Source organism: Trematomus bernacchii, unplaced genomic scaffold (assembly GCF_902827165.1).
Source record: "Trematomus bernacchii unplaced genomic scaffold, fTreBer1.1, whole genome shotgun sequence".
Lineage (NCBI taxonomy): Eukaryota > Metazoa > Chordata > Actinopteri > Perciformes > Nototheniidae > Trematomus > Trematomus bernacchii.
Window position 1 is genome coordinate 5,068,254 of NW_022987588.1, and position 12,851 is coordinate 5,081,104.

The 12,851-nt window shown below is 47.2% G+C and overlaps 1 protein-coding gene across 1 annotated transcript in view; it reads left to right on the top strand.

The window, feature by feature from the left end:
• The window catches only part of si:dkey-100n23.5 (cyclic AMP receptor-like protein A), a 50,247-nt gene that overhangs the window by 21,698 nt on the left and 15,698 nt on the right, over positions 1-12,851 (top strand). Inside the window, exon 11 of the mRNA XM_034128575.1 lies at positions 5,184-5,266. Within this exon, the coding sequence (XP_033984466.1) occupies positions 5,184-5,266 (83 nt within the window). The remainder of the gene's footprint in view (positions 1-5,183; positions 5,267-12,851) is intronic.

Consider the following 12,851-nt stretch of genomic DNA (forward strand, 5'->3'; position numbering starts at 1 on the left):
AAAATAATCGGGGAATGGAGAAAGGTAGACAGATAGTTGCAATTAATTAATATTAAATGTAAATGATGACGCTGATTGTTTAGTTCACATAAAGACCACAGCTCAAATCAGAGCGTTTTTATACATTAGCCGAACATCTACACAGGAAGGTTTTTCAAAAAGATTTAAGAGAATGAGACGCTTTGTCAATTAAAAAATTGGGGGTAATATTGCACAGACTCACCTGGAAGACATTGTTCATCATGATTGTTCACATAGAAAGTTGTGAAAGGATTAAAAAAGGACGCCTGAGAGAGAACTTTCTCACCTCCACACAGCTGGCTTATCATGGTGTGAGTTGGGTGTGAATGTTAAACTTCCAGAAAGTTCTAGAAATTGTCAGACGCCATTGTGACAAAGAGTGCTGGCAGCTAAAGGTCAGGGAGACTCAGTTTGTCAACACGGGTCAGAGAGGGTCTAACAAAAATATGTTATGGGTCGCATTTGGTAAATGTAGGTTACAGAGGGTTTGACCCGTACTTAGGACTAAATGTCAAGATCTCTAGGCCTCTGCTGTTTGAAATGTGTCTCTCATAGGTCCGTACACTTTATGGAAGCGCAGTACTAAATTGCTGGAAAACATGTTTGAATAAATAATCAAATTCTTTCTGGTTCTGGAATGTATTTCCCCTTTAAGTCTTTATCTGGCTATTATACAGACATCTTGTTCAAGTGTCCTCCAGAAAGACACCTCACCCTTACCTGCCCACGCATTGGTGCATGAATATGGAGACGACCAATAATTAAAATGTAAAGCGCTGCAATCCACCGAGCACCCTCCACAGAGGTGAGCAGAGTCACAGCCTTACTGAGGAAGAGTTGAAAAGGTGCAGTCTTGCTTTAGGTTACCTCACCCCACCTTCCCTTGCTCTAGTGTTACACCTCCACCCCGCAGGGAGAGGTGTGTGTTTGGGAGGTGGGGTGGGGGGGGGCAGGTTAGGGTTAAGGTTATGTAGATGCTGCCCCTAAGTGGCAGATGTAATTACTGCACACTGAACTGGCGTAACCCTCACAAGTGACGTGTGTGTGCATGAATGTGTGTCAGCAACATTCACACACACACTCTGCTCATGTGGGCTAATTGCTATGTGTTGCACAGAGTGTAAATAAGTCAGCAGTGGTTTCTATCACACTCTCCGTTTCCTCGTATATCTCTTTCCCAGTAGCTCACCTTGTTTTCCTCTGTTTTCCTCCCTGCCTTTTTGCTTTGTGCTCTCTTTCTTTCCCCCCTCTCTTTCATTTTCCTCTCCCTCTCTTCCTCCCTCCCTCCATCTCTCTCACTCTTGTACTCATACCCAGCATGAATAAAGCAGCAGGCCAGGTTCATGGGCATGAATATTTATGAGAGTTTATGCACGCGCTGCGATGCTTTAAAACAACAACAACAGCCTCCCCGATTGTGCTTGCCAAGCCAGCGAGCCCTGGCTCATGTGTGAGTGTGTGTGTGTGAGTGTGTGAGTGTGAGTGTGTGTGTGTAGCAGCAGGTGTAAACTAGAGAAAGCGATTCCTGCTGGGTTTCTGAAGACCGCTGGCTCTGGTTATTTCAATTCACTTCGCCACATCTCCCTCCTTCTGCGCCTCACATGTTCTCTGTTACTGTACACACGGACGCCGGACACACACACACACACACACACACACACACACATATCTACGCTTCTCATGTTTTGTGTGGTCACACATGTGGTTTTCTGCGTACGCCATTCTTGATCCTGTTTTTATCTCTCTCTGACTCAGCCCAGCACCATCCCCCCCTGTGTGCGTGTGCGTGTGCGTGTGCGTGTGCGTGTGCGTGTGTGGTGTGTGCGTGTGCGTGTGCGTGTGCGTGTCTGTCTGTCTGTCTGTCTGTCTGTGTGTCTGTGTGTCTGTGTGTCTGGCCGGAGTAATGACGTCCATAACTAGTGTTGGCAGTTATCAGGTCCGTCAGTCACATGATTGTGACACATCTCTGTGTGTCCCGAGCAATTTGTTTGCGGTCATGCATGAGAACACAAACACACACCACGAGGTCTTGCAGCAGCACAGGTCAGCGAGGGGGATATTCAGGAGAGGGTGTTTAAGTCAGGCCGCACACACACCTTTAAAGACATTTGCACAACTGCTCACACAGCAGCTCAGTCCCGTCGGGTAGCAACAAAGCTGGCTGAGTAAACAGCGAGCTGCTTGTTCGTTATCTTCCCAGGGTGTTTGTTTACTGATCCACACAAGCTTTGCCTTGAGTCACAATGCGAGGTGTCTACTTGTGTGTCTGTTTACATGTGTGTGTGTGTGTGTGCGTTCGCAGCCTTGATTCTTGGTGAGTGTTGCCTCTGCATGCGTGTGCCATTAATGTGCCAGGTTTCACTTTTTACATGTCACCAACATCCTGAAGTACTTCTTTACTCTGAGTAAGCTGCAAGGACAGTTGGGTTTGTCTCCTAAGGGTTCTCCAAAACGACATGTGGCTTTGACAAAACACATACAACTCCTTTTGTAGGGATCCACTTCCCAGCTGTCAAGTATGTGTTGTTTCGAGTCCTCAGCAGTACTTCTGGTTGCTTGACAGGATGCTTTTGGGTTTGAACTGTCCCTGAAAATCTTTGTTTCTGGATTTTTAGAAAAACAAATTGTGTAGTCAAGGTATTTTAAGAAAGGATTATGGAAAATAATTAAAATATGGCATTTTAGTTCCAGCCAGAACAATCTCGCCAATTGTGCCATTTTATAGTTGTTTTGGAGCTTTCAATTTTACCAAACCTCATCCCTGAGTTTGCTTAGCTGTCATAATATTGTAGGTGTTTAAATCTCCTTTTTTATATTTTCTAAAGGATTTCTTGTCCACGTTGGCTTAAAAATGGATATTGGAGAAAAAGAAAACTGCTCAACTTGTATTAGACATAGAAAACATTTAATGAAGGCAAGAACAGGAGGATGCTTTTTTCATTAAGTTTAAAAATGGAGATAGAGGGGGGGTACCTGCAGCACACCAGGCAGAGCAAACGCATGTTTAGAATGAGTCATTCATGCAGACCACTACCCCTTTTATTTATTTGCTGCATGTTCTCCCCTCTCTTCCCTGATGTTCTGCCTATCTCCAGCAATCAATAAAGGCAAAAAGGCAAAGACAATACAAAAAAAAAGAAAACATTTTTAAAGCTCGATACAGCAGTTGTCAAAACAATTATATGAACGCATATAATTACTTATTTCTCAAAATACAATTTACCAATACACTCTAAATCTCTTTCCTAAACGACTTAAATTCATTACATCCTCTGTATGGGTATAATTTTAAAGCCTCTTTTTGGTCAAATTGGTCATTTAAAAAATGTGGCTATATAAATACAAATTAACCATGAGTAAACCCCTTATGATGATCACTGGTCTGTCATTTCCACTCAAAAAATACGTAGTTTGAAAAGTCCTTGAATTTGACGATGAAACCTGATGCTGTTATTCTCAGAGTATTTTTCCTCCGCGAGTGAGGGTGAGTAGTACAGTGGGTGGTAAAGGGGATGGGTTGCTCCCGATAACCGTCTGTAATCTAGCTTGCGTCATTAACGTTGGGACCGCAGTGCCCGCCGCACATAATTACGGTTCCATTCCCCTCTGCTTCCCGAGCAGCGCCGGGGCCTCTGACACGGGAGGACTGTGATTAAAAACACCAGGCTCTTTAGCCGCGCTCCTCCTCCTCCTCCTTTCCCACATCCTGTCTCTTGTGCATTGAAATTCCTCAAATGCCTGCCTCTACACCTCACCGAATTTTCATCTGAGATACTGGTTCCATGCATTCTCTAAAACACCATTTCTGCAGTGGCTCACACACCCACAAATCTTCTTTTCCACTTAGCATCCTTCAGGCTCGCGGCTTGCCCTTTTCCTCTCTTCCAATGACACAATCATCCCACACACACACACACCAGGCAAACACACACACTTGAGATGACAATAGGCAGAGCTTGACATGTCCGGTGATGTCAGAGCTCCCCATCATGATAGACATTAATAGGGCTAAGCCTAATGCTTGCCTTTGGGTTTATGCTGTAACCGGCTGTGATGTGGAAACACGACCGAGTTCTGTTCAGCTGATCACATACAGCCAGTATACGTTACACGGTGAAAATGTGGCTCTTATTGTCAACATATTCAACGTGCGAGCACACATACACACACACAAAAGAAGAAATACCTCCGGGGGGCTCTCGTGATTTTCATTTGAATTGTTTAAAATGCCTGCGTTAGAGCTTGCGCGCCTCGGGGTCTTTCTGGTGAGTAATTAATTTCCAGCATGTGGGGGTAGAGACCAGAGCTCGTGGGCCTGCCTCCTGGCCTCCACTTTATGTGTGTGTGTTAGAGCGAGAGAGAGAGAGAGAGAGAGGAGGGAGGGAGGCTTTGCGCTGCTACTGCGCTCTAGCCTAGGGGGGGAGGAGGAGGAGGAGGAGGAGGAGGAGGAGGGGTGGAAAAACAGCACAGCACGGAAAATCGATCCAGGGGCCGCGCTTCTCAGCCTCTTCCGGGCGCAAGAGTCCTCCTCCCCGGGGAATTAGATAACGGCTTGTAAAAGCACTCCCCCTCCTCGGCTTAGAGCTGCTGCTGCTGCTGCCGCATCTCTCCGTCTTCCTGCCCGCCCGGCCACCAGATATTGAATCCATCCCCCCCCCCCCCCCCTTCACATTACGGCATAAGTATTGGCTTCCAGTTTAATTGGAATCCCCGTTTCTCCTCATAACTGTGTGGATATTGCGTATTATCAGCAGGTTAATATTTTATTAGGGTTTAAATTGGCCTTTGTTGTTTGCATAAGTGCAAAGATCTTCAAGTTAAGTAAAGAAGTGTGTGTGTGTGTGTGTGTGTGTGTGTGTGTGTGGTGTGTGTGTGTGTGTGTGTGTGTGTGTGTGTGTGTGTGTGTGTGTGTGTGTGTGTGTGTGTGTGTGTGTGTGTGTGTGTGTGTGTGTGTGTGTGTGTGTGTGTGTGTGTGTGTGTGTGTGTGTGTGTGTGTGTGTGTGTGTGTGTGTGTGTGTGTGTGTGTGTGTGTGTGTGTGTGTGTGTGTGTGTGTGTGTGTGTGTGTGTGTGTGTGTGTGTGTGTGTGTGTGTGTGTGTGTTGAGAGACAAGGGTGTTAATGTGAGTATTACGTTTCTCAGCAGTCACTTTTCTCTCCTCCAGGTTTCCTTGGCCGAGGAGATCAAACCGTTGAAGTGGTATCCCTCCGTTTACCTGGTGGTGTCCATCTTCCCCCTCATCAACAGGTAACACACACACACACACACACACACACACACACACACACACACACACACAACACCTATACAGCACATAAACTCAGCGCTCCGTTGTTTTATTGGCATGTTGGCTTCACTATGCAGCTATCTTATCTCTCCTCAACCCGTCACCCCTCCCTACCTCACCCGCCTCCCCTCTCTTGCTCCCTCTTATCTGAACTCTCAGAAAGCCTCTCTCTCTCTAGCAGCACGAGGAGATTGTGTGTGTTCGAGGCACAGAGCATTTTATTGGCTTTTTTTAAAACCAGGGCTTCATCGGCTGAGGGAAGCGAGCAGTCCAGTAAATGATAACCTCGGTGCTGTTATTACTCCCTTCCTCCCCCCCCCTCTCTCTCTTTCTCTCCCCCTCTTTCTTTCATTTGCTGCCGCTCCCTCCCTTCCTCCACGCGGAGACCGGTGTGATTGACAGGTCAGGGTTACTAAGTGATTAGCTGCAGCGGCTCTGCTTGTCGCCCCGGCGATGTAGGCGGAGACACAGGTCAATTACAGGGTCAACGTCTCTCAAAGGCTCCGCTTAAACACCGCCCATCCCCCCCTCACCTCACCCCTCTCCTCCTCCTCCTTCACCTCACCATCCCTCCTCCCTCTCTCCCCCCCCCCAACTGTCGGCTGATGAAGATGACAAACTGCATCCTGTGCAAACCCCAAAACAACTCCCCCCCCCCCCCCCCCCCCCCCCCTTTCCTCTCCCCCCTCCCTCCCTGTCACTTTCTCTTCCTCTTCCTCACGTCTTAATTATTTCCCCTCTTTTTTTCCGACACCTTTTCCTTCTGTGTTTTTATGTCACCACAATCCATTCAATTCAAAGCTTTATTAGCATGACTATAATGACATGCAGTATTGCCAAAGCTTTGTACAATTAACATAATTATACATTTGGAATGTACCGGTAAGTTCATAAACATTTTGAACCAAGAATAAAATGTTTTCTTTAAAAGGAAAACAAATAAACATTTTAGAGAATTAATTAAATAAAAAAAAACAAAGTAATACACAGAACAATAGAAAAAGGTGAGTTAATGATTTCTGTGCAGGATAATGCACATAGTCAATTCATTTAATTCTATAATAATAAACCAAATAATAATAATTAAAAAACGTGAGAATCTCCTACTCCACTTTTCCTCTCTTCTGCCAAACAAAGCCCCCTCTCTTCCTCCCCCGCCCTCCCCTTCTCTTGAGCAAATACGCTCGCTCGCGCAGCCTTCCTCCAGAGAGCGAACGAGGAGAAAACGGGAATGAATTGCTCTCACGTCGTCGTCGTCGTCCTCCACCCCCTCCTCCTCCTCCCTCTCCACCTCCCCCGTTTGCAGCGCTGGCTGTGTATATCTCCGGCTCCTATTAATTTGTTAGCCTCCCCTCCCTCTTCCCCTGCTCACTCACCTCCCTCCCTGGCTCATATCCTCCTCCGCCTCGTCCTCCTCCCCTCTTTCTCCAATCTCTCCTTCTATCCCTCCCCTCTGCTGAGTGCTGGAGTGTGTAAAGTGTTTGTCACGGTGCCGTGCTGATGTCGCTGTGCTCTGCCGTGCGGAAGCAGCAGCCTCGGTGTGTGTGTGTGTGTGTGTGTGTGTGTGTTTCTGCTCGTGTGTGTAGGCGGGTGGTTGGTTTCGTGTCAAGGCGAATGTGCTGTCGCTGCTTGTTGCCTCGTAGGCCTATGTGCGCACTTGTTTTTTCGCCTCGACTTGCGTGTCTGTTTGTGAGCATTCCCGCGTGTTTGTGTATGTACGCGTGTGTGCATTTTTATTTTTATTATGTGTGTGCATGCCTATCGTGTGTGTGTGTGTGTGTGTCTGAGTGGGGGATTATTTCTATCTGAGCTCCAAAGCCTCCTAAACAGGGCTTAGAGAGACGGCCCAGGGCAGCAGCTAAAGCCGTTGGGTAGAGCTCTCTCTCGCTCTCTCGCTCTTTCTCTCCCCCCTTCTCTACATCCCTCCCTGCTGCTCTCTCTTTCTTTCTCTCCCTCTCTCTGTCCCTCCTGCCCTGATCCATTGCGTTAATACACAGACACTCCCACACACAAACACACTCTTGTTTTGGCCCTCATCTGCTTACACACACACACACACGCACACACACACACACACACACACACACACACACACACACACGTAGAGACAGTCACACGCCACACACAATTTTAATCTGTTCCAAATGCACACTGGTAAATGTGTTAATTCGACACCAGCTGTTGCGAATTGAAATGGGAAAGCGGTTCTACTTTTTTCCTCGCCCGCGCTCGCACACACACACGCATGGTTCGAGTCATTATAGACCCTTTTACCATACACACTCTCTCTCTCTCTCTCTCTCTCTCTCACTCATTGACGTGTCCTCGTTTGGCAACACAAAAGTAGCACCAGACACTCGCACCTTCGCACTTATCCCTCCTCCTTCTCCTCTTCTCTCTTTGTCCTTCTTTTCCGTCCCTATTCGCCACTTCAATCTCTCTCTCGCAGCTCGTTTGTGTGCGTGTGTGTGTGTGTGCGTGCGTGTGTGTGCGTGTGTGTGTGTGTGTGTGTGGAAGCACTGCTCGGGCACGACTAGAGTTTTCACAGTCTGCTTCTCACATCGCCTCCCCTGTGTGCTTTATGGTGTGGGTGTGTGTTTGTTTACAAGGCTTGTCTAGATTCCTACTGTGCGCGCTTGTACGCCTGTTTGCATAAATAAGCCCTCTCCTCTGAAACCTAGCTGCTGATTTCCGCGGCGCGTCGCAGCTTGACGTGCAAGTGCTCCTCCTGGACAGCCTGCTTGTCTTTTTTTACGAGAACTCTGCGCTCTGTGCTTAAACACCCCCCCCCTCGCCACCCCACGTTCCCCTTTTGACACCAAGCGCAAATAAACTGGCATCCCCATTTAGTGTCTGCTTTTCCTCTCATCTTCAAGGCTTTCTCTCCAAGCCCTGAGCTCCAAAGCACGGCACACGGCGGGAGAACTATAGATGCCTTTAAGCAATCAGCGTTACGTGCCCGGCAGAGGGGTGCTTCAGCGTGGATGGATTGGCCCTGGCGGCGGGGCTTGAACCGGTGATTTGTCTCCAACCTTGAGTTCACCCTGTCGCTCCAGGAGGCAGCTCGCATCCTCCTAGTTATTCTTGGTTTCCCTCGATGCTGCGTGTGGGTTTTGTGATGTGCACAGCCCTATACGTGCTTGCAGGGGATTTTTTTGTATGGGCTCCCTACAGCGCCCATACCCCCCCCCCCCCCGTCTTTCTCTGGAGGAGATCTGATTTCTCTGCTCCAGGCGAGCAGCGAGAACAAGACGATGTGCGTGTGTGTGTGTGTGTGTGTGTGCGCGTATCTGTGTGTGCGTCCCTGCTTTAGTGTGTGTGTGTGCTCCAGCCCGCACGCGCAGCCCGGGCCAGGCAGACCTTCCCCATCTCCGTTCTGCGCTTTGAAAAACGAGGGAGGAAATCTCAGAGCAGCAGTTATTATTCATCCCTCAAAGCAAACGGGGAGGAGGAGGCGGAGGAGGAGGAGGGAGGGATGGATGGAGGGAGGAAGAAAGAGAGAGCCAAACGAGAGGGATGAAGAGGGGGCTGGGGGGGATACATTAACTCTTATCTCACTGTATTTGGCATTCTGCATCCCAGGATGCACTCTTTCTCTTTCTCTCACTCCTGCTTTCTCTTTTCTTTCTCTCACTCCCTTCCTTCCATTCCTCGCCTCTCGGAATATCTTGCATTCATCGCGTGGGGATGCGTGTTTGTGCCTCGGTGTGTGTAGGCTGGTGTGTGGTTTGTACTGTATACCCTAATATCTTTCCTGGTGTTTTGTTTACTTGAACCACTGAGCTCCTCAGATGCTGAAAGGCAGTATGCAAGTTTCCAACTCTTATCTCTGCAAACCTTTGTTATTTATCCATCTCCTCAAATTCAATTGGCTGTGATTTATTAAAAATACGTTTTCAGTTTGATATAGCTTGCAAGTATTTGGTACGAGAGTGATTCTCTGGGTTTTCATGACTGGATTTGCTACATTTAAATATAATTTCATACACTACAATCCCATTAAGAAAGCACATAGGATGAAAGTTCTAATTATCAGTTTGGATGGTCAAATTATATTTGACATTCGTTTTACTGCTATTGAAATACAACACAAAAATCCTCAAAGTCAGAAGACGTTTGTGGTGTCAGATGTCATGCTCTTTGAACACCATGATTGCCCACATGATAGCTCAGCTACATGTGGGTGTGCAGCCCAGATAACATTTAGGTGGATAGATGACCATTCCTGTTTGTGCCCCTGTGTGTGTGTGTGTGTGTGTGTGTGAGCGTCTCAGGCAGTGATCGGTGTGTAACTGGAGACAGAAAGCCCCGTAGCCATTCGTCTCCTGTTGAGCAGCGGCGACGCTCTGCTATTCATCCCCATTTAGCGAGACAGAGAGCTGGCCTACAGGGCTGTGTGAAGTGCAAACACACACACACACACACAGGGCAGGCACTTGCGTATAGTCTGGACACACACATAGACACTGTAGATTTAATAACCGAGTAGACTTTTTTTGTAGACAGAAAAATATACATTTGCATGAGTGTAAATCAATATGCAGACACAAAATACTCGTAGACAAACTTACACATTATAACACATATAAAGAGAATGGCTCTATATAAATTGACTATACTCCTACATATAGCTTACATAGGCATACCAACTACAGACAGGCACATACATTCATAGATGGTAGCACACACAAATGCTATAGGAGATACGAGATAACGTCCCTCACACACACTTAGGCATGTGCACACATTCACAAGCGCATGCAAACACTAACGCATGCACGCACATAAACACGGACACACACACACCCTGCTCCCCCCCCCCCCCCCTCTGCTCTTTCAGGCACGTCTTTAAATATTCATCACTCTGGCTGCTCTGAGAGTGCCGTAAACGCTGCCTCACACTCCAGGGAATCGCTAAAGCCTACTCTATCATCTGCTCTCCCTCCCTCCCTCCCTCCCTCTCTGTGTCACAAGCACACACACACTTCTGGCCACAGCCACTCGCAAGCATAAAATCACGTGCACCCACACTCAAAATCACAGCCCAGTGGCATCGCGGGACACACAGACACACGCCGGTACATTAATCAGGATCAAGGAAAAACATACGCAGTGATGGACAACGAACTGATTTTCTGCGTGTGTATGTATTTGTGTGCGTGTTCTGCTGGCTGCTCGGAGCACTGAGGGTTGAGTGGTGTTGTGTTCCAGGAAACAGGATGTCTCTTTGTTTGGGTTTTTTTTCTGAACGTTAGCCGCTTCTGTCCCCAAGGTCTGTGTGTTTCTTTGTCTGTCAGTGTATGTGAGCGCAACCGTGCAGGTGTGCAGGCTCACATGTTTTTGTGTGTTTTTGTATGTGGTCCGTTTGCTTGTTTCTGACCGATTCCGGAAATATTTGTTGTCGCACAGTATGTGTGCATCTGTGGGTTGGTGTATAATGGGAGTCATGCCTGTGACCGTCATGGAAAATCCCCGTGTTGACCCTATGCTGTCCATATCTATAGAGCACACCATTTGCTGCAGAGTTCCCAAGCATCAAAGCTTTATGCACATTTGAGTGGCTGATCACATGTTGCCACTGGACAATAAAAGGCCTGTCCTCAAGGCCGACACACATTCTCAAGTAACAAGTTGTAAACCCACACAACCTTTGGAACCTGTGTATCCACACCTCAGGTTTTCTCCTGATTAAATGTCAATCATTGAGTAGAACATGTCGTTTTTATATCTTAAAATGTTTGCGAGTTAAAACTGCATTAATCCGATCATTCTTGTAGGGATTTTGATTCTTACTGCAAATTTGATAGAAGCCATCATGGCGCAAAGCATCATGCAGCATAATTAGACGTCTTGGAGCTGTGGCAATTTCTAGTTAATTGTTATACTTGTGTTTGTTTCTGGGAAATGTTGGTTATTTTGTCATTAATTGGACCTACATTTAATTAAATAGTGCATTAAAATGGTCTCTTGAGTTTAAAGCACTCTGCAGGTAGTACACTCTACAGTAAGTATCACCACAGGTGGTCATAGTTTATGTAGAAATGATGTCGTTGAATAGGTCACAGGCTTCTCCAACAATGCAACATAATAATTACTTTTACTATCTATATTATTATGTTGCATTGTTGGAGAAGCCTGTGACCTAAGATTTTCAATGTTCAAGGTTCTTTATTGTTAGTTTGACAATAAAGAACCTTGAACCTTGAAGTATCATCTATAAATCCCTAAATAGTGCACACAAATTGTATTATCCTCAGAAATGAAGGTTGAAATCAAATGTTCAGTTTGATTATGTATTCATGCCTTTATTGTCATATCTGGATGTAGTCAAACTTTAAGAGTGTTTCATGAAAATCACATTGGATCACATTCTGACCTTGCCCCCGTGTCGAAGGATTAAGCTCGTTTTGGCAGAATTATCCCTTTTAGTCAGATAAAAGTTCAGATCTGCTGTCAGCAGCTGCACTAGGGACTTGTTTTGGCACTGCGAAGCATGTGATTCGTCTGGAGGAAGAACGAAAAAAAAGCAGTCAGTCCGTCGAAGAGAAGAAGAAGAAGAAGTGCAGTCGGGGTCAGGATGACTTCTCTGTCTGGCCGCCCTCCACTCTCTGGAGGGAGTTCTCATCCAAGCCGTTACAGTACGCCTTTCCCACAGCTCCGAGGATGTTCGCCACAACAATTAGATGCAGACAAAAAAGGTGAACTCTGATGGAGAGAAATTGATGCCTGGAAAGTGGTATAGACTGGCAGGGTGGGATATTGGAAGAGATAGGGAGAGGCAGCAGATGAGGGATTTTGCAGCGAATCTGGAGGGTGAGGGAGAGAGACGGGTTCAAAGAGTGACTGACAGCATGATAGATGGAAGGTCTGAATAAGTGAGCAAGGCTCGGAGACGCCGTGCGGTTACTAATGATTGACTTCATGCGTACAGGTGGCAACAGGCTTCCACTGAAAGCTACATGCGCCTGCTGCTGCTGTGTGCGTGGGTGTGAGCGTGCGAGTGTGTTTATTGTTGTTGACCGCTTGCTCCCGAGTCATACAGTACACACAATATCATCCCTGTTGTCCAACACCAGTCAGCCAATTGTGAGACTCACTCGACTGCGCCGCACACACACACACACACACACACACACACACACACACACACACACACACACACACACACACACACACACACACACCCAGCAGCTCAGCAGCTCAGCCAGGCATCGCCCGCAGCCACACTCTCCTTCCCACCACTGCCTCCCTCATTCATCTTTCATTAGCCCGGCTCACACAGGAGAAGCAGCCCACCCCCCCCCCCCCCCCCCCCCCCCCCCCCTCCTCCTTCTCCACACGCCTCCACCCGTCTCTCTCTATCTAACCTCCTCGCCTCTTTTTCTCCCCCTCGTCTTATCGTGGTTTCTCTCGCACGTAATCTCTTTTGTTTGTCTCGCTCATGTCTTGCAATCTGTCTTTTTGGATATCTCTTCCCCCTCCTCTACCTAGCTCTTTACCTCCTCTGCTTTTTAGTATTTTCCTTTCAGTCTCACTCCTTTAGCC